We start from the raw sequence: 21,424 nt of genomic DNA on the forward strand, positions 1-21,424 counted from the left end.
CCTGGAGACCCCGTCTGCTCTGGATCCTCGGCTTCCCGGAAGTCTTTGCATGATGTCTTGCTTTGCCCCCCTCGAGGGGGCGCTGTCCCCGCCCGGTGCCCCCGTGGTCGACCTCTCTCTACTGTCCGGGGGGAGGGGAGGGCAGCCTGGGCGAGTGCTGGTGCCCCGTGAGCGCCTTGCCCGGCTCGGGACCTGTGGAGTCCCACGAATAAAAGCGGCTTCATCACAGTGTCGGCCCTGGGCAGTGATGCGGGTTCGGGGCCAGCGGGCGCCCCCTGCGGCGTGCTGCCCACTGTGCCCAGGTGCTGGGGAGGGGGCGTGACAGGGACAGCCCAGCCCCTCTGCAGCGCTCCGGCTCCATGGTTGGGGTCCCAGCTCGTCCCCGTGCCCGTCTCGCCGGCACTGTCCCTGCCGGCTGCCCGGTGACCATCCCAGCCAGCGGCAGTGGCCACGGGTCCTGCACCCACCGCTCCCACTGTGGTCCAGCCTGGGCGCCGGTGCCCTGTGGACCGTGGACAGTGTTTGCTGGACCCATCGCCGAGGTCGCAGGGGACAGATGGGCCCGGCTGCCCGCCCGCCTGCAGGACGCCCCTGCCCCATCCTCCCACACGGCTGCCGGGGGCGTCTGTGCCCTCCCTCCTGCTGGGGGCCGTGTGGCCCTGAGCTGTGACCCCGCGGGCTTGGTGAGCCGAGCTCTGCCCCTCTGTGGGGCTGGACGCCGGCACCCGGCACGGAACCCCCTCATGGGCCCGCCCTCCTCGCCCTTTCCCCGGGGGACCTCAGGTGTGACGTTGCGCGCGTGACCTTCCCGTAGGTCCTTCCCAGGTGTGACCTTCCCTGTGAGGTCCCGTGTGAGTGACCTGCCCGCGTGCGTGACCTTCCCGTGTGACCTTCCGTGCCACGTTCCCTCAGAGCCCTCTGTGGGGGGACGGTCCCCTCCCCTCTGCCCCCCTCTGGCCCCTGAGTCCGTCCCCCCCCCCCCCCCCCCCCGTCGGGTCGGGTCCCGGCAGGAGGCCCCAGGCCTGCAGACCCGCGGGGACCGGTCCCTGCCGAGCATCCAGCACCCAGCACCTTCACACCCCACATGGGCCGGCCCGGGACACTCGGGCTTTGGGTCCACACGGGCGGTGCAGCGTATGGGCTTGTCCTGACCGCAGGACATTGTCCACCGCTCCCGAGGGCCAGTCGGGGTCTGCCCAGTCCTGCGGCTCTTGCAGAGGCAGCCCGGTGCAATCTCGCGCCTGGCCACAGGGGGGCGCCTTCATAAAAGGAAAGGAGCCGCGGCCGTGGCGCCCGCCTGGCACCCGCAGGGGCGCGGCAAGGCCCGTCCTCAGCATGGCCACGCGGGCACCGTGGGGTGGCACGCTCACAGGCCGGCTGAGCCCGCGGTGGGCGTGTGCCCCCCTGGGGGAGTGGGCGGGAGACGGGCTTGTCACCCACCGGCCGCGTCTCGGGAGGGGCTGGGCGGCGCGAGGGGGCATCCCTGGGGGAGCACTGGTGTCATGGCCCCTGGGCCCGGCCAGGCAGGGCTGAGGCTCAGTGGAGCAGCGCTGCCCCCGGGCCCCCAGAAAGGAAAATGAGGGGAAAGCGAGCGTGGTCCTGCGTGGGGGGGCGCGTGCAGCCGGCCGGGCGTGGGGGCGAGGCCACGGCTGAGCTGGGAAGGGGACGTTCGCCAGCTCCAAGTTCCCTGGGTGCCACCGACAGGGAGACCCCACGTGGCCGGGCTGATGGCAGGTGACATCCTCCACGTGCTCTGGAGGGCCCAGCAGGGGGCAGGCCCTGTCCAGAGCTACGGCGCACACACACACACACACACACATACACACACACACACACACCACACATGCACCACACACATGCACACGCACACACCAAACACACCGCACACCAAATGCACATATAACACGTGCACACCATCCACACAACCTGTGTGTGAGAGCTGACACGTGTGACCCATGTGCACATGAGCCAGCACACAGGTCCACGTAGGAGTCAGCACACGTGATTCACACACAGGATCCCGTGCCCGTGAGTGAGATGGCGCAGATGTGACCCCCATGCAGGCACCGTCCACCTATGGGCTGCCGTATGATTCGGGTCTGACCTGGAACACGACTGTCCCCTGGATTACACACACGATCCACAAGGAAGCGGATGAGCCAGTGCACACATGATTCACCACGCGTGTCCTCTGCCGGCACATGCTACACGTGACCCAGGGCCGGGGTCAGGGCTCAGGACTTGCAGGGGTGCCGGCGTCCTCGACCTGGTCTCCAGCCTCCCGGGCCCTGAGCAGCCCAGGGGGGGTTCGCGTCCAGCCTCATCTGCAGCCTGTTCCTGGGCCTCGGGCGGCCTGGGGGGGGGGGCTGCCCCGGCCCCCACCCCAGCCTCCTCCCGGGCTCCTTTCCTCTGGGCTGAGTTTCTCAGGGTGCAGGGGGTGGGCTTGCTGAGGGCCCTTCGATCCTCCCAGAACCTGCCGCCTTGCAGAGCTGCGGAGGCCGGAGGGTCCCCAGCGGGCCTGGCAGTGACTGCATGGGGGTCCCCTGGGCCCTTCGTGCGCCTTCGACAGCCCCCTCCTCTCCCCCCTGCCCGAGCAGACCACAGCCTGGGGGCAGTGGGGGAGATGTCCAGGTCGTGACCCTGCGGCGCATCCACGGAACTGCCTGGAACAGCCCCCAGCCGGGCACGGCCAGGCCGGCAGCTCGCGGGACTGGGGGTCCCCACAGCCCTCGCCGGCTTCGGGCTTTGCTCTGTCGGCTGCCCAGGCCACTTGCAGGGGTGAGTGGGGCAGCCCGGCTCCCCCCTCAAGGCTGCTGTAGCTCTGGGCCTCCCCCTACCCGCACTGGGGCCCGGCGACCCCACGTGGCACCTCAGCGTGGCCCGGGGCCTCTGGGGACGTGGGGAGCCCCAAGCGGACCCAGGAGAAGGCAGAGAAGCCACAGGGACAGCGCGGGGCGCAGAGGGGCCACACTGTGCCCGCCCCGCCCCCCTGCAGTCTCCCCCTCGCTCTCTCCCCTGCACCCTCCCTCCCCCCTCGCGGCAAGTCTGGGAAAAGTCCCCTCGGTTCCGGGGTCGGCGGGAGAAGAAACCTCGCTTTGCACGTGTGTGCATTGAGCACTTAAATGCATAAACAGCGTGCAAGGGGCACACGTGTGCACCATTCAAGCTCGTGCACTGTGCATGACCCGCCTCTGTCCACGCCTGTGTCTGCATGAGGTCTGCATGCATGTGGAGGCACACGCGAAGGGGCTTGCGTGTGTATGACCCACATGTCCATGAATATGCACGTGTGTGCCCGCACATGTATGTGCATGGGCGTCATAAGGCACGTGTGGGCGTGTACATATGCACAGCCTACGCATGTACACGACACGTGGACTGCATTTGAGTGCACGCATGTGCACGCGTGTGCAGACAGTGCAGATACGTATCTCGTCTATGCACCCCACATACCTGCTCTTGTGTGTACATGTGTGCCCGGGGGAGCCCGTGTGCAGAGCACGTGTGGGAGTGTGTATCCGTGTGCACCCCGGGAGGCGTGGGGCTGCTGCGTGGGTGTGAGCGCAGGCGCAGACGTGGAGAGCGGGCACGGTGTGAGGCCGGTGCCCGCAGGGGGAGCGTGGGGAGCCGTGTGTCCCTGCCGTGGGCCGCGGTCTGTGGTTGGGGACGTCCGGGGGTGTGGCCTTTGTCCCCCCACAGGGCCTCCTTCTCTAGGGCACCCAGACGCTGCTTGGGTCAGGCTTCAAGGCCCGTGTCAGGGGTGCTGGGAGCGGCCACACGAGGGAGGGCCCAGGCGCCCTTTTTTGTTCTGTTTTTTGGGGGGCACCCAGGAGTGCTCAGGAGGGGTCCTTCCTGGCTCTATACTCAGGGATCACTCCTGGCGGGCTCGGGGCATCGCAGGGGCTGCCGGGGGTGGAACCTGGTCAGGGTGTGCAGGGCAGCCCTGTCCACTTTGGCCAGGGGCGTGCTGGCACCGGGCTTGTGGAGACGTCGGTGTGAGGGCCCTGCCACTTCCTGAGCCGGGTGCTGGGGGTCTGCTGCGGCCACGCTCCCTCAACCGTGTCCCCTGGGACCTCCACCCCGACTGTGCTCCCGGCCTGCTCCCTGGGGCACTGGGGGGCAGGGACGGCACTCCCACCCCTGCGGGCAGGACGAGGGGGGCACACCGCGCAGACTGGGCTGGGGCCACCCTGTGTATGCAGGGATCCGGGTGCAGCGTCCTGCGGTGGGGCTGGGGCCTCTCCCCGGGGCACGGGACCATGCAGGAGCAGAAAGGTTCGGGTGCGCCGAACGCTGGGGGTCCCCATGCTCTGAGGGGTGGCAGCGACCTTGGAAAGTGTTCCTCTTCCTCGTGCCGATTCCTTCAGCCCACTGATGGTCAGCAGAGGCCAGTGCATGCCCGTTGGCTCTGTCACACACAACAGGACGGACAAAGGCCTCCAGGGGGCAGCCTGAGGGCGGTGCAGCCTCATGAAGGGCCCTGGGAAGCCCCGGGGGCAGCCCCGCCCCGACATGGGAGGGATGCAGGGGGTCGTGCAGTGACCCACACGGGAGTGGACGGAGCCTCGGGCCCCTGGCTGCTCCACCCCGCCCTGCCCCTGCCCTCCTGATCACCGAGGCCATGGTCGCCCTCTCGTAGCACTGGGGGTCAGGCGCAGAGTCAGGCCTCTTGGCAGCTGCGCCCTGGGGGTCTCACTCAAGCCTGCCCCCACCTCTGCTTGCCCCACGCCCGGGGCCACCGCCTCGGCTCTCCGGGAAAGACAGCGGGCGCCTGGCACCCACATAGGCCTGGGTGGAGCCGGACCCTCCGCTGCTCCATTCAGGGAGGGCAGGTGCCCGCCGACTTCCAGGGTCCGGAGTCTGGTGGGCGCACACAGTTTGAGGAGGGGGCCGAAGCGGGCACCGTGCAGGCCAGCAGGACACGGAGAGGGTGGCACCCAGACACTCCTGTGGGCGCATGGTACAGGCAGGTGCAGGCGGGCACACAGGTGGGCACACACGGGTGGGTGCTCCCTTTACCCCCTCCCAGGGCGAGGACTTGACCCTGGGCCCGGCAGGGTCTGGGTGCCCTGTCCCGTGTCCGGCCGTGTCCAGCCCGTGTCCAGCCCGCCGTGGCCATGGAGCTGGGTCCCGCCGGGCGTGGGCTTACGCTCGGAGGCTGCGTGCCGCCCCCCACGCCCTGCCTCTGCCTGCTCACACCAAGCAGCGGGCCTCCCCGTGGGCGCTGCGTTTCCAGGGCTCCGTGGCTGCGCCGACGTGTCTGCAGGAAACATGTGATGAATTATGGATGCTCGGTTTTCTCCCAGAGGCCTGATCTGTGATGCAGATGAGCTCGGAGCTCCCCCTCGGCCGCCAGCGTCTTGAGGAAGAAAATCCGAAGCTGCATTTCCCATCCCCCGGCCAGCGGCCGAGCGGGTAATTCTTATGCAAAGAGAGGGCCGGAGGTCACTGTCTGCTATTTGTTCTGGAAGGGCTTGTAGGGTTTTCGCGGCACCCCCTGACCCTGAAGGGCCGTCTCTCCCGTGTGTGATCAGAGACAAAGGCGGAGGAACACAGGAAGCGGAGTTTTGAGGATCAGGTGCTTGCCCGGGCCGGGGCGGGCGGGGAGGGCCCGTGCAGCAGTCCTGGGCGCCTTCGGGGGGCGGGGGGGGTCCTGCTGCCCTCCCTGCTTATCCTGCCCCGGCCGTGTCCCAGGGTCTCCTCATCCGGCGTCCCTGCCTGCGCCCACGGCCCAGCTCCCGGAGGCAGAGTGGACCCTCCCCGGGCGGGCCGTGGGCGCAGAGGTGCGGGTGGGAGGCGGCCCGGCCATGCCTGTCATTACCTGTCCCCAGCAGGCCCGGCTCTGGGCCTCATTTCACAGGGCAGCTCTGACCGTGGAGAAGCAGCTGAGGTGACAATTGCATTTGTCACAGCACCGCAGGGTGTCTATTGATGCGCCGTCCGGCTGGAGACTCCGGCCGGCTGGCTGCGGCGGGCGGGCGGGGCTGCCAGGGGGGCAGACTTCACTCAGGGTCGCCCCAGGCAGCTAAGCCATGGGGGCAGCAGCCGGGGGCAGCAATGGCCAGTGGAGGCCCAGGGCGGATCCGGGCCTGGGCAGCTGGGCGGCCGTGGGCGGCCGTGGACACGCGGCGGCTCAGACATGAGGCTGGCAGAGAGTGCTGGCCGGGGCTGCTCGTGGGAACACCCTGGCACCAGCCTCCTCGTCCACGCGTGTCAGAGCGTGCGTGCGAGTGCGTGCATGCACGAGCATGTGTGTGGCTGTTTGTGTTCACGTGTGTATGAATGTGCACTGTGTACAAGTGCGGGCTGCGCTCGAGTGTGTCCATGTGGGTAGGATGGCGTGCATGTATGTAGGAGAGCATGTGTGCGTGTGTTTGTGTGCATGTGAGTGTGTATGTGTATGAATATGAGCATGTCAGAATGTGCACCGCGTGTGTGTCCACACAGGCATGTGTGTGCGTGTGTGTCTATTTGTGTGCGTATCGCTTGAGTGTGCATGTGTGGCTGTTGGCACGCCTGTCTTGGAGCGCACGTGTGTTCAGCCGTGTGTCACGCATGTAGGAGTCCGGGTATGTGTGCTTGCAGGTGCCTTTCCTCCCTGACTCGGCCTCGTGAGTGAGGGGCAGGTGCTGGCCGTGTCCCCTCCGTCCCCAGAGCAGGGCCTGTGGCCGCCCCCCGGGTCCCCTGCCTGGCCCCTGTGCAGCTGCCTGTGGGCCCCACACCTCGCGCTCCTCCTGGCTCCTCCTCAGGCCTGTTGGGCCTCCCCCCACCCCCTTGGTCCCGCCTGCAGAGCCTGGGGTGTGCCCCGAGGGCCTCAGTGACTGCTGGACATGCCCTCGGGGCGAGCACTGGGGGGGAGCATGCGGGGATGGCCCCAGGCGACCCGCACCTGGCGACTGAGCATCAGGAATGAGCAGGGGGCGCCCCAGCACCTGTGCCAGGAGCCGTCCTGGGGTCCCTGGGGGGCCGTCTGGGGGCTGCTCCGGCCCCATCCCCATCCCCAGCAGGACCCAGTTATTCCCTCAGTCCTGCCTCCCGCCTGGCCCGAGAGTCCAGTGGCCCTGACCCCAGGCCCCTGTCACACCCCTCCTGGACACTCCCCGTGTGTGAGGCCAAAACCATCCCAGGTTGCGTCCCCTGAGACCCCCGTCCATGTCCATCTCGTCTGCCCCGAGACCCACCCCCAACGTGCCCCCATGCCCAGCTGCCCCTCCCCCTTCCTCTCTCCCCCTACCGCCCTGCCCCAGACCCCGTGGCGCCTCCACCCGGCGTGTGTCTGAGCTGCGGCTGCTGGACCTTGGCTGTCCGTCTGTGTGTCCACCCCTGACTGAGCTCCCGGCCTGCTCCCTGGGGCACTGGGGGGCAGGGACGGCACTCCCACCCCTGCAGGCAGGACGAGGGGGGCACACCGCGCAGACTGGGCTGGGACCCACCCTGTGTATGCAGGGATCCGGGTGCAGCGTCCTGCGGTGGGGCTGGGGCCTCTCCCCGGGGCTTGGACCCACATCCCGGCAGGGATGCCCACCTCCTCCACTTCCAGGTTCTGCAGGGCCTCAAGGGACATTGGCTTCCACACAAGGGCCAGAAGGCACCCCCTGCTGGCGACACCCCACAGCACCCACTGGACGGGGAGAGCAGCAGGAGGGAACGTGTGGGGTGGACGCTCATGTCCAGGGCTGCCTTGTGGGCACTCTGCATGCCCACAGGCCTTCCTCAGCTTTTAGCCACCCTGGGGGGGGTGCCCTGAGGCCGGAGGAATTAAGTCAGGAACCACAGGGTCAGGACCCCTCAGCCCAGCTCTGCACCCGAGAAACCTGCCATGGGGCTGGGACCCTGGCAACACCTGACCACAGGGGAGCCCGCCCGAGCCCCTCCTGCTTGGCCCCCAGCCCTGCGCCCGGAGACCGGACAAGCTCGGTTTTCTCTGTTCGCCAGGAGTCATTAGAAAGGCACCCTCAAGACTCTACTTTCAGGGATCATTTCTATAGTATCGTAGACCGTAGGGCTGGAGTGGTAGCACAGCGGCTAGGGCGTTTGCCTTGCAAGCGGCCAGCATGACTGACCCAAGTTCAATTCCTCCACCCCTCTTGGAGAGCCCAGCAAGCTACTGAGAGTATCTCACCAGCACGGCAAAGCCTGGCAAGCTCCCCGTGACGTATTCAATACGCCAAACACAGTAACAACAAGTCTCACAATGGAGACGTTACTGGGCCCGCTCGAGCAAATCAGTGAACAACAGGACAGTGCTACAGTGACAGTAGACTATAGGCCGAACATGATTGCCACCCCATTGCCTCTTTTGCAAACCACAGTACCCAAAAGAAGAGAGAGAGAACAAGGGGGAGTGCCCTGCCACAGAGGCAGGGTGGGACAGGGGGTGGGGGGTGGGGGGTGGGGGGATGCTGGGACCCGTGGTGGGGGATGATGGGCACTGGTGGAGGGATGGGTCCTCGATCATTGTATAACTGAAACCCAAGCACAAAAATTTGTAAGTCCTCAACTGTACCTCATGGTGTTTCACTAATGAAAAATGAAAAAAAAAAAGGCGCCCTTACTCAGGGTGTGCGTGTGTGTGCATGCATACCTCTTACACGAGCACACTGTGTACACACGCCCACACGTCTTTTCACTGTGCCGCAGAAAGCATGCGCCCATTCACGCACAGTGCACACACGTGTCCACACGGTGCGCAGCGTGGAAGCGTGCGTACGCACAAACCCGTACATGTCTGCAGCATGCGTGCCGGTGTGTATGCGCACGGATGCACGTGTGTGAACACTCTCAGGCAGTCGTCCTTGCCTTGCATCGTGAACACACATGTATCAGTGCCATGCCCACGTAGGCACACAGGCATGCAGACGTGTGCGAGCATCTGTCCACGTGCGCAGGCGTGTGCAGTGTTCAGGCCTTTGTGTGCGTCTGTGCGCGCGTGTGCCACTGAGAGTCTCTGAGACAGGCTGCCGTCCTCTTGCATTAAAATAATAGCCTAATTAATTTTAATATTTGCTGGCGGTGCATCCAAGCCAGCGAGACGTCACGGAGGACGGAGGACGCTCTAATAGGACCCGCGCCAATTTGCAGCTGAAGCCGCTGCCGCCAACCGCCAAGGCGTGGGGCGCGCTAATGGCACCGACAATGGGCCCGGTGCCGCCCAGCCATTGAAATTCCAGTCCGTCCTCAGCCAGGCCCACCTATCTAATTGTCAACTGGCCCTTATCATTATTTATTATGCAAAATTGAATTTTTTTGAAGCGTGAAGAATGAAGTCATTTCGTATGCAAACAGTTAAAGCTCTCCTGTGTATTCTGATTACGAACATGTTGATAAATTCACTTATGATGAGTGACAGTGTGAGATTCGGGGGTCGGCCGGTCACCCCGCGGAAGGCGCGGATGAAAATGATAAAGTAAATGCCAGAAGTGCCCCTGTGCTGGGAGGGGCGTGCTAATACCGGGATGACAGTGCGTGAGGCCCAGGCATTTCCATGGTGACTGGAGCCGGTTTCCGGGCCTTTCCAGATGCCGCCGCTCGGAACCCCTTGTGCTCCCCGGCTGATAAACGCGGAATGACCTTTTCGAACCTCTCCCGCGGAGCCTGCTGCCCTCGGCTCCTGCTAGGCGCCTTCTCCGCCCGCCTGGCCTTCGAGCACGCCCTTCCTCCCACTGGTCACTGCCGCGCCCCACCCTGCTCCATCAGGCCTCTTCCTGGGGCCCCTGAGGCCGGGATGTCTGTGGGCAGAGGGGCACGAGCACCGTGCTCAGAGTCCGCAAGCGGCCTGGCGCCGGGTGGGGGAGTGCAGGAGCCCCTGGGAGGGCCTATGTGTCTGCTGGGAAGCCCCTCAGAGGCTGGCGCTCACGCCTGGTGCGTGGGATCTGGGTTCCATCTGGCCCGCCCAGCCCCGGGCACCGCAGCTGTGAGTCCCCCCGTGCCCTGGGGCAGTCCCTGAGCAATGAGGCGGCACCCAGAAGGCCTGGGCTGGGGGGTCCAGTGCTGCCCCAGCTCACCACTGCTGTCCGGGTCTGCCAGCCGCCCCGCACAGGCTGACAACACACAGGACATACATGCAGGGGCACATGTGGTAAGAGACGGTCATTGCAGGAGGGATGTAGTCAGAGTGAGCACGACACACAGTCTAGACGGACAGTGTTGGGGACACATAGTGTAGACAGTCCGTGTGAGGGACACGCAGTGTGGACAGCCAGCGTGGGTGTGTCTGCACTCTGCCCTGCCTCCGTGGAGGCACGGGTGTGTGTTGTGCGAGGGCTGGTCCCCGTCCTGGTGGCCTCTGACCCATCTGCTGAGGCCTGTCCCCTCCCACCACCTCCGCCACCTCCCAGCATTGTGGCCGTCCCCTCCCTCACCCCAGGGTGCCCCTGCGGCTTCCGGGGGCTGCATTTCCCTGAGGCCGTCACCCGTGCTGTGGCTGGCAGGTCACGCGTGTCTGGGACACCTCCCCCCTCCCCCCTGCAGGCCTGGCGAGGGGCGGGTCGGCTGGGCAGGGGCTCCGCTGCAGGCTGCTGTCTTGGCCCTATGGGGGGAGCGGCGAGCAGGTTCTCTGCTGTCTCCCAGGGGTGCGCCTGGGTGTAGGAGCTGCCTCAGGGTGCCGGGGCCAGGGCTGCCCGACCCCCCTGTGCTCCCCTCTGCCCAGGGCAGGGCGGCATCCAGGCTGCTCACCTGGCTGTCAGGGGGCGCCCTGGGCCTTCCCGCGGGTGGGTGTGGCCTGGGTCCTGCCCCGGCTGCTCCCGCGGGACACTCAGCCCCCCTCAGGCTGGCGGCGTGGGGCCCTCCTGGTGGGGCAGGCCCCCAGCAGCCCCTCATGGTCTGTCCCGCTGGCTGTCTGCCGCAGCCCAGGGGCCTCACTCCGGGCGCTGTGCCCCACGCAGGTGGCCACCGGTGTGCACGGATGCTCTGTATGTGTGTGCATGCCACGTATGCGAACATGCCCATATGCGCACCCTGCACACCTGCATCGGTGGCATCCGTGTCCACGCATGCTGACGTGTGCGCCCAGGCGTGAGTGTAGAAGCCTGTGCACACGTCTGAAGGTACCCAGGTACGACTGCGTATTGACGGGAGGATGCAGGGGCGGGGTCATGGGGTCACGGGGGAGCTCGGGGTGAGGGCCGGGCGGGGGGGGGGCACCGCCTCCCCTTGTTCCTTCTCTGGGCAGGAGCCTGCCGGGAGGGGCTGGTCAAGCCCACGGGGGTTTCCTGCCGCTGGGACGTGGGCAGAGCCTGGCACTGGGTGGGCACCGAGCAGGTCTTGCCCCGAGCCCCCTCGGGGCAGGGGCACAGCGGGGAGGCCCCCGGCAACCCCTCATGCCCGGCCCCTCGTGAGCGCCCCGACTTCATCCCCGCGGGAGCCTCAGTGAGCAGCACGGCCAGGCCGACCCTGTGTCCCCTGCTGCCCCCTCCCCTTCCCGTGCCACCCCCGACTGCGGCCTCTCCCAGGACCGAGGGGCCAGCACATCCCCAGGTCAGGCTGGCTCTACCCGAGACGGTCTTAACTCAGCTGGACACTTAGGCCCGAGAGGGGAAGGGGCAGGAGGGGGCGGGTCCCCGCAGCTTCGGGTGGGCACCTTGGGGTCCACCCTCAGGCTGCCCCCCGAGCGTCCCCCGAAATCGATGCTCCCACAGATCTTTATTACTACTGGGTGGAATGGACACAGGTGGAGTGCAGGAAATCAGGAGGACGGCGGTGGTGGCCGCGGTCAGCGCGTGGACGCGTCCGGCTCGGCGGCTACTGGGGTAGGGCTTGAAGGATGGCGTTCACCTCCTCGGCCACGGCCGTCAGTGCAAACTCGAACTGCTCCTGCCAAGAGAGCGGTGGGGAGTGGGCACCGGCCCCCGCCCAGAGGGACCCCCGTGGCCCCCTGTGGCTCACAGTGCCAGCGGGGAACCCTACACCCAGTCGGCTGCGGGCTCCTGCGAGGACACGGCCTCTGCGGGCAGGGAACAGCAGCCGGGGTGGGCGGCACGGGGTCCGGCCCGGAGCCAGGGTCCATCCCATGCATCCTTCGTCCCTGGGGCCTCGCTCTCGTGGGCCTGCCATGGGCCCGCTGCCAAGGGCCAGGCGCTGCCCTGCAGCCTGGCCTGGCTCTTCCTCCTCAGGGCCTGGGCAGTGCCCCGAGACACACGAAGGCAGCTCGTGGCTGTGCTCAGCCCTACTGGGGCTTGGGGCCCATGGGTGCAGGATGGGACCAGCCGTGGCCAGGCGCAAGGCTCGTGTCTGTCCGGCCCGCGATGCCCCTGGTGCTCGGGCAGCCGCGACACCCCCGGGACATTCTCTGGCCCTGTCCAGCTCCCCTGAGTGCCGTGAGTCCTGAGCTGCCCCCAGCCCGAAGCCACCCCGACCCCCCGCGGCCGCGGTACCTTGGTCTGCACCATGCCAGGCCTCTGGTCCCGCAGGTGCTCCAGGGTGGCCGCGATGTCGATCTCCTTAGCGCCTGCACGGAGACAGGGGCGAGCTGTGGACGGGTGGGCCGGGGCAGCACCGGGGGAGCGGGGAGGGGAGGGAGCGGCACACGGCTCCCTGCCGGCAGGCCCGCCCACCCTGGCGAGCCGGCTGGAATCCTGATCCTCCGCCTAGGTGCCGTCACCGTGGCAACCGTCGCCATGGCAACGGAGCAGCGCCTCTGGGGTGGCGTCTTACAGGACGCCGAGAACACCGAGAGCAGCCGCGGGCTGTGGCTCCACGCACACGGGATTTTTCTATTTTAGGGCGATGACAAATTAGGCGGCTAATCTCATCGCCATGGTTCTAGGGCAGGCGTGGGGGTCCCGCCTCCCGGAGCCGCCGACCTCAGGGCGCCCCCGCCCTGCAGGGGTGAGGGGCCCCAAAGCGGGGGAGGGGGCTGCAGCCAGGGAGGGGCCTGAGCTTTGGTTCCACCGGCCAGCCTCGGTCCTGGTCCCGCAGGGTGCTGGGTCCGGGGTCACTCTGCCCGCTGGACAACAGCTCGGTGCCAGAGCCACTCTGGGGCCAGCCCAGCCCCGTTTCTCAGGGTCTGGGGGACACCCCGTGGGGTGGGGAGAATCACCCCGCGGCCCCAGACAAGCCCCATGTTGGAATGGGTTTTGGGGACCCCCACCCACTGGCAGGGGTGGGCCCATGCAGAGCTGGGGTGCAGGGGGCCCCCACCTGCCGCGGCCTTCCAGGTGGGTGCGGGGTGGGAACAGGGTGCCAGAGAACCTCGCACACGCCCGCAGCGCGGGGACCACCAGGACAGGCGCACGGCCAGCCAGCACCGGGGCAGCCGTGACCCGGCCCAGCACGCAGCCCCCCTGGGGGAGAGGGGCTGCTTCTCCCAGTCTCGTGCCTGGGGGCTGCGCGGGAGGCATGTGCCCAGCTGAGGGTCTCTGCAAGTTCCCGAGGGAGCAGGAGGCGCGCCTGGTCGCCAGCACTGAGCACTGCTTGCTGCGGACGGGGTCCAGGGGAGGGGGCCCAAGGGCGGCACCCCCACTGCGGCCTGCCCCAGGACTGCCCCTTTCCTGCAGTGTCCACCCAGGACACCTCAGAGGGCGCCCGGAGAAGCCTCGGGGCAGTGGCTTGAGAGAGCAGCAGACGGGTGACCTGTTGACAGGTGACCACGAGGCGACCCCCGTGAGGGAGCCTCGGCCCAAAAGCATCCAGCCACGTCCCAGGAGAGACCAGCCCGGCCCGGCCCTGGGGCCCTTGGGTCTGAGTTCACGGGCCTGGCCTTGGCCCGCGGGGCGGGAGCAGGTCCCTCCGGGCAGCTGGACACGGGGACCTCAGCTCCGTGTGTGTCCCCCAGGAGACGCCCGCCTCTCCTGCACACGTGGACGCCCCCACACCTGAAGGGAAGGGCCTGCCCACCCCCACGCACCCCTGCAGGCTGTGCCCACCCCACACAGCCTTGCCCTGCCTCTGTCCCACCTGTCTGCCCCTTCCCTGCCCTGCACGGCCCCACACACCCCTGCAGAGCCCTGCACAGCCCTGCCAACCCCTGCACAGCCTACCAAGCCCACACACCGCTGCTCAGCCTCCAACACCCCTGCACAGCCACGTCCAGCCCCACACACCCCTGCTCAGCCTCTAACACCTCTGCTCAGCCTCCAACACCCCTGCACAGCCTTGTCCCTGCGTAGCCCACCAAGCCCACACACCCCTGCGGAACCCACCCAGCCCCACGCATCCCTGCCCGTCTCCCACACACCCCTGCATAATCCCGCCCAAACCCATGCGTCCCTGCACAGCCCACCAAGCCCACACACCTCTGCTCAGCCTCCAACACCCCTGCACAGCCCCGCCCTCTACACCCCTGCACAGCCACGTCCAGCCCCAACACCCCTGCTCAGCCTCTAACACCCCTGCTCAGCCTCCAACACCCCTGCACAGCCTTGTCCCTGCGTAGCCCACCAAGCCCACACACCCCTGCGGAACCCACCCAGCCCCACGCACCCCTGCCCGTCTCCCACACACCCCTGCATAATCCCACCCAAACCCATGCGTCCCTGCACAGCCCACCAAGCCCACACACCTCTGCTCAGCCTCCAACACCCTTGCACAGCCCCGCCCCACACACCCCTGCACAGCCCTGTCCAGCCCCACACACCCCTGCACAGCTCCAACACCCCTGCATAGCCTTGTCCCTGCCTCTGTCCCACCTGTCTGCCCCTTCCCTGCCCTGCACGGCCCCACACACCCCTGCAGAGCCCACCCAGCCCCACGCACCCCTGCAAAGCCCCGCCCATCCCTGCACAGCCCACACACCCCTGTATAACCCCGCCCAGCCCCACGCATCCCTGCACAGCCCACCAAGCCCACACACCCTTGCCCAGCCTCCAACACCCCCGCTCAGCCCCACCCACCCCTGCACAGCTCCAACATCCCGGCTCAGCCTTGTCCCAGTCCTCACACCTGCCCACCCTGATACCCCGGCACCACCCCGTGCTCCAGCTCCTGCGGCACCACAGGAAGGACAGAACCAAACGGGGCGAGCCTGGAGGAGCACCCAGATGGCTGCGCACCTCTCTGCGGTGCCGTGGGCCAGCAGGACCCAGCTGGGGCCCGGGCCAGGCACGGCTTTCCCTGGTGCACTTGTGTGTCCAGAGGCCACTGCACGCTTACACACGCTCGCAGGCACACACAGCACCATGTGCACACGCGTGCGCGCAGGTCTCCACGTGCTCACTCACCCCTGGACCCCACAGCGCATCTGTGTCTCCGTGTCCCCGTCATGAACGCATGTGTCCATGTGCCCATGCTCCGCACACCACACGCGTGTCCCCTCCACACTCCCCACACACACACACACGCTCCCCTCGACACTCCTGGCACCGGTGGTGGGCCCCGGTGCCCGGCTACCCCCAGGTGGACTGTCGGGAAGGAGGCGCAAGTGGCTGCAAGTGACTGGACGTGGCCCGAGTGCCCGCCGGGCTGGGCAGTGGAGGGCGCGGTGGGCGCCTGTCTGCAGTGGCTGTGGGCGCCCGCGGTCCTGCTCTCCTGCTCAGGCAGGGGGACTCGAGCGTCTGGGACACGGGGACCCACAGTCTCGCGCTCCGGCCACACGTGGAGGGTGTGCCGGCCCCGCCTGGGCACCTCGAGTCCCTCTGCCTGTGCAGTCGTTCGCCACCCGTGCCACAGGACCACGGGCACACTGGGGCCACACAGCCTGGCCGAGGCTGGGCGCGACGGCACATTCCGAGGTAAGGGGCCAGTGGGTCCGTTTCCTGCTTGCTCTGGTCTTGGATCTGGGTGTGGATGAGGCTCTGCAGTGCGACCCCCACGCCCCAGGCCACGGCATATGGCGACCAGGCCAGCTGGGACCAGCCCAGCCCAGAGCCCAGCCCAGCCCAGCCCAGCCCAGAGCCCAGCCCAGAGCCCAACCCAGCCCAGCCCAGTCCAGAGCCCAACCCAGCCCAGCCCAGCCCAGAGCCCAGCCCAGCCCAGAGCCCAGCCCAGAGCCCAGCCCAGAGCCCAGCCCAGCCCAGCCCAGTCCAGAGCCCAGCCCAGCCCAGAGCCCAGCCCAGAGCCCAGCCCAGCCCAGCCCAGCCCAGCCCAGAGCCCAGCCCAGAGCCCAACCCAGCCCAGCCCAGTCCAGAGCCCAACCCAGCCCAGCCCAGTCCAGAGCCCAGCCCAGCCCAGAGCCCAGCCCAGAGCCCAGCCCAGCCCAGCCCAGTCCAGAGCCCAGCCCAGCCCAGAGCCCAGCCCAGAGCCCAGCCCAGAGCCCAGCCCAGTCCAGAGCCCAGCCCAGAGCCCAGCCCAGCACAGAGCCCAGCCCAGAGCCCAGCCCAGAGCCCAACCCAGCCCAGCCCAGTCCAGAGCCCAGCCCAGCCCAGAGCCCAGCCCAGAGCCCAGCCCAGAGCCCAACCCAGCCCAGCCCAGTCCAGAGCCCAGCCCAGCCCAGAGCCCAGCCCAGAGCCCAGCCCAGAGTCCAGCCCAGAGCCCAACCCAGCCCAGCCCAGTCCAGAGCCCAACCCAGCCCAGCCCAGTCCAGAGCCCAGCCCAGAGCCCAGCCCAGAGCCCAGCCCAGCCCAGCCCAGTCCAGAGTCCAGCCCAGCCCAGCCCAGAGCCCAGCCCAGAGCCCAGCCCAGCCCAGCCCAGTCCAGAGCCCAGCCCAGAGCCCAGCCCAGCCCAGAGCCCAGCCCAGAGCCCAGCCCAGAGCCCAACCCAGCCCAGCCCAGTCCAGAGCCCAGCCCAGCCCAGAGCCCAGCCCAGAGCCCAGCCCAGAGCCCAACCCAGCCCAGCCCAGCCCAGAGCCCAACCCAGCCCAGAGCCCAGCCCAGAGCCCAGCCCAGCTCAGAGCCCAGCCCAGCCCAGAGCCCAGCACAGAGCCCAGCCCAGCCCAGAGCCCAGCCCAGCCCAGCCCAGTCCAGAGCCCAGCCCAGAGCCCAGCCCAGCCCAGAGCCCAGCCCAGAGCCCAGCCCAGCCCAGCCAAGAGCCCAGCTCAGAGCCCAGCCCAGAGCCCAGCCCAGCCCAGCCCAGTCCAGAGCCCAGCCCAGCCCAGCCCAGAGCCCAGCCCAGAGCCCAGCCCAGAGCCCAGCCCAGCCCAGCCCAGCCCAGTCCAGAGCCCAGCCCAGAGCCCAGCCCAGAGCCCAGCCCAGAGCCCAACCCAGCCCAGCCCAGTCCAGAGCCCAGCCCAGCCCAGAGCCCAGCCCAGAGCCCAGCCCAGAGCCCAGCCCAGCCCAGAGCCCAGCCCAGAGCCCAGCCCAGAGCCCAGCCCAGCCCAGCCAAGAGCCCAGCTCAGAGCCCAGCCCAGAGCCCAGCCCAGAGCCCAGCCCAGCCCAGAGCCCAGCCCAGAGCCCAGCCCAGCCCAGCCCAGCCCAGAGCCCAGCCCAGAGCCCAGCCCAGCCCAGCCCAGAGCCCAGCCCAGAGCCCAGCCCAGCCCAGCCCAGAGCCCAGCCCAGAGCCCAGCCCAGCCCAGAGCCCAGCCCAGCCCAGAGCCCAGCCCAGCCCAGAGCCCAGCCCAGAGCCCAGCCCAGCCCAGCCCAGAGCCCAGCCCAGCCCAGCCCAGAGCCCAGCCCAGAGCCCAGCCCAGCCCAGCCCAGCCCAGAGCCCAGCCCAGCCCAGCCCCACAGCAGCTCTGGGTGTCAGCCAGAAGAGCCTTTGATCTGGGCTGCTGTAGCCAGGCCGGGGTCACAGTGAGTCCTGTAGCTGGTCCTCATGTCCAGCGGACACTCCAGTCACAGGGGACGCCTGGACGACGCAAGCCTGGTCCCTCCTGTGTGGGGACCCAGCAACTAGGAGGGCACAGAGACTCCCAGCTGTGACCAGTGCCTGCTGCCCCTGCAGCCACAGGACAGACCCGGGGTGGCCGGGTCACACGCAAGCACGCATGCACGGGTGTCGTGTGTGAGTGTGTGTGCAACCACGCATGTGGGTGTGCCTGTGTGAGTGCGGGTGTGTGAATGCATGTGAGTGCACACACATGGACGCGTGTGGTCACGTAAGAGCGTGAATGCATTGTGTGTAATGGATGCACGTGGGTGTGCATGTGAGTGCACACATGTACGTTGGAGTCTGTGCATTGTGTGACCATGCAGGCACACATGCGTGTGTGTGGCCACACAGACACACGTGTGTGAGAGGGAGCGTGCAAGCGTGCAGAGCCAGGTTCAGCCCCTCCCACGTTCCCGTCCCTGTGCGGCAGGTCCTGGCTCAGCCTGGCGAGTGGGGCTGGGCATGGGGCTCCCAGACGGTGCCTCAGAGGGCAGCACCCTGGGGACCTCGGCGGCCCTGCGCTGCAGGGACGTCACAGCACACCCTCACCATGCGGCGTTTGGACTTGGGGATGCCTGGCATGGGGCGCCCGCGGGGCGGGCACTCGCACCACAGGGGGGAGCTGGGGCCACCAGGCCGCAGCACGCCTCACCTTTGGCCATCTTATTCAGAACCATGTCGATCAGGACGTAAGTGCCGCTCCGGCCCGCACCGTCACTGCCGAGAAAGGAGAGAGGTGACAGGCCGTGGCCCGCCCAGGGTGTTCCGGGACAGGCTGGCGGCGTGGGGAGGGGAGGGCTCAGTGCCTGTTTTCACTCCTCGGTGCTCAGAGCTGCTCCTGGGTGTGGGGCCCGCGGGGCTGCCGGCAGGGGGGACCCCAGAGCCCAGCCGGGAGCGGCCCTGAGAAGGGGTCCCCCGCCTCTCCCTGCTGGGCTCAAACTTGAGCTGTGCCAGCGTGGCCCCCAGGACGTGTGTCTGTGCCTGTCCCTGGGGCTGGGCACCCCCGGGCCCCGTCTCTGTCGCCCGTGAGGGACCCTGGCCTGGTGGAGGAGCCGTCAGGGTGCCACACCCACTGCCCAAGCACAGCTCTGGGCCTGAGACTGCAAAGCCGGGGTCTGGCACCAGCAGCCACATGCCTCCCTCCACTGCGCTCTGCCCAAGCCGCGGCCCCGGGCACACGCCCCACCCCGGCCCGTCTCAGCCCCCGCGGTCCTCCCATGTGTGCCTGGCAGGTTGCGACCCTCCTGGCACGGCAGAGACAACCGTCCGGGCAGGAGGGTCTCGATGTGCTGTTGAGGGTCTCAACTCAGATCCTCTCCCACAGAGACACGGGCGGCACAGACACACACACACAGACACACTCACAGACACACGGATACTCAGACACACTGACACACACACACTCAAACACAGACACACACACACTCAGACACACAGAGACACACTCAGACACACAGACACACACTCAGACACAGACACACACACACTCAGACACACACAGACACACATAGACACACTCAGACACACACAGACACACACTCAGACACACATAGACACACACAGACACACACTCAGACACATACTGACGTACAGTGATACAGAGATACAGAGACACAGATACACTCATTCACACACAGTCACAGATACTCAGACACAGAACACTGATACAGAGAAACACTCATACACACATGGACACATTTATACACAGACACAAACACACTCATATACATACAGAGTCACACAACATACACACAGCCACACGAACACAGACACACACAGAGGCACAACGATACATAGACACACTCATACACAGAGACACAGAGACACACTCATATATATACCCAGATACACACACCCGCACACACGACACACTCAGACACACATGTAGTGTCTGGCCTGTGCAGAGCTCAGTACCCCGTCCCCGGCGGGAGGGGAGGACTCACCCACTGGGGACATGCCCTGCCCTCTCACCACTAGGCCAGCGCCCCGGGGTGATGGGTTTGCCCGCTAGGAAGAGGTCACACACATGGGCCATGTGGGCGTCCCTGGGCTGGGCACCGGGGCTCGAGGACGGGACGGGCACAGGTGCTGGGTGGTGCCGGGCCCTCGGGGCTGGCCTGGTGCGGCGCCCTGGCCTCCTTGGGCAGGGCCTTAGCTACGCGCCGGGCCTTGAGAATACCCCGGCGGGTGCGGGGACGCAGGGACCAGGCTTCACGGTCACGGGGGTGGTACTTGCCTGCAGTGGACAATTATTGGACAAGAACGGCCCCGGTAGCACTTGTTTACTTTTCTGAAACAGAAGAGACAGAGAGCCCGGTTACAGGCTGAGCGCAGTGGGGGCACACGCCTGGCGCGTCCTCTCGGGGCCGGACCGCGGCCGCCCCGCTGCCCTGGCTGTCACGCCGCGAGGAGCAGCTGGACTTTCCACCGGGATCGGGCGCAGGGGCGCATGCTGGCTCCAAGCTCCCGGCCAGGCACACACCCGACTGCTTCCCTTCTGCGGGAACCTAAGTGACTGCGATGTCGAGAACCCGCCCCTTCTCAGAAGGTGGCACCGACTTAGAGAACGCCCCGGCGACGACCGACCGTGAGGCTCGGCTGAACACATGGAGAACTTGGAGCTGCCCTTGGTGCGGCAAAATCAGCAGCTGGGCTGGGGGTGGGCTCTGGCGTGGGCGGGAGGACGGGCACACACCGGGGGAGTCTGTTCCCCAGGAGAGGGTCAGAGCAGGGGCTGCGGGGGGGAGGCAGGGCACCCCAGAAAGTGCTTCTCTGTCCCTGGGCGGCAGTGGGCGGGACGGGTGTGTCCTGCAGGTGACGCCCTCAGGGCTGTGGGACTCCCGGCAGCTCCAGGCGAGGTGCTCACGGGGGAGGAGTGGGAGCACCCAACCACTGCGCCCACACGAGGCGTTCTGCAGGTGGCAGGCGGGGCCCAGCCTCTGCAGGTGCTGCTGGGCAGAGGTGCCCAGAGCAGTGGACAGAGGCTGCCAGGCCTCAGGCTGCCACGGGGGTGGGATGCAGCCCACCGCTCAGCAGCGTGGACCCCTGTGGAGGAACACGCGTGCGCGGCGAATCAGACCGGCACGCGCGTCTGTGCACGGGGCCACACACCTCAATGTGCGTGTGTGCCCGTGTCTGTGCGTGTGTGCCGTGTGCTGCGTGTCAGGGCCCCCGCTCCTCCGGGGAGCGGCCTTCCCTGCCTCCTCACGGCACGTCAGCTGGTGCCTGAGCACCCTCAGGTGAGCTGTGGCCTCACCCCGGCCTCAGCAGCCTCCTGCCAGTGTCCGCCGCCTGCGGACCCACTCAAGCAATGGGGGGTGGTGGGTGCTCAGGTCGAGAGTCGTGTGACCAAGCCCATGGGCTGCGGGGCTCCCGGGAGCCCCAGGGAGGTGGAAGCGTTGCAAGGGTGGGGACGGTGGGGCGGGGGGAGCACCCTTCGGCCCGGGCGGGGCTGGTGACGACCCCAGGATGCAGCCTCCCTCGCGCGGGCGGACGTCAGGGCGAGAGGGAGCACACACTCGGAGCAGCAGAGGAGTGAATACAAACCGACCCTGGGTCACTGCAGAGAGCGGGAGCGTGCAAAGGTCAGAGGTCGTGAGAGCTGGGGCAAGGGCGGCCCACACTGTCCGTGCAGCAGCAGACACAGTTTCCAATGATCACTTTTGTGACTATGCAACTGGACTCATATTACTAGCTGCAACATCACAAAAATGACACCGGCCACCGCTAATTAGCTGGCAAAGTA

The 21,424-nt window shown here is 67.4% G+C and overlaps 2 protein-coding genes across 2 annotated transcripts in view; both read right to left on the reverse strand.

Moving 5' to 3' along the window:
- LMBR1 (limb development membrane protein 1) overlaps nt 1-12,360 on the reverse strand; it is a 232,682-nt gene extending 220,322 nt beyond the window's left edge. Inside the window, exon 1 of the mRNA XM_056134845.1 lies at nt 12,354-12,360. The gene's annotated coding sequence lies outside the window, so the exon portion shown is untranslated. The remainder of the gene's footprint in view (nt 1-12,353) is intronic.
- PTPRN2 (protein tyrosine phosphatase receptor type N2) overlaps nt 11,734-21,424 on the reverse strand; it is a 174,951-nt gene continuing 165,260 nt past the window's right edge. The window contains exons 17-20 of the mRNA XM_056134846.1: nt 19,916-19,969; nt 18,332-18,396; nt 12,372-12,445; nt 11,734-11,811 (exon numbers count right to left, since the gene is read on the reverse strand). Coding sequence (XP_055990821.1) covers nt 11,740-11,811; nt 12,372-12,445; nt 18,332-18,396; nt 19,916-19,969 — 265 coding nt within the window. The 3' untranslated portion in view covers nt 11,734-11,739. The remainder of the gene's footprint in view (nt 11,812-12,371; nt 12,446-18,331; nt 18,397-19,915; nt 19,970-21,424) is intronic.

The sequence above is a fragment of the Sorex fumeus genome, unplaced genomic scaffold (genome assembly GCF_029834395.1).
Source record: "Sorex fumeus unplaced genomic scaffold, SorFum_2.1 ptg000107l, whole genome shotgun sequence".
In the NCBI taxonomy this organism is placed as follows: domain Eukaryota; kingdom Metazoa; phylum Chordata; class Mammalia; order Eulipotyphla; family Soricidae; genus Sorex; species Sorex fumeus.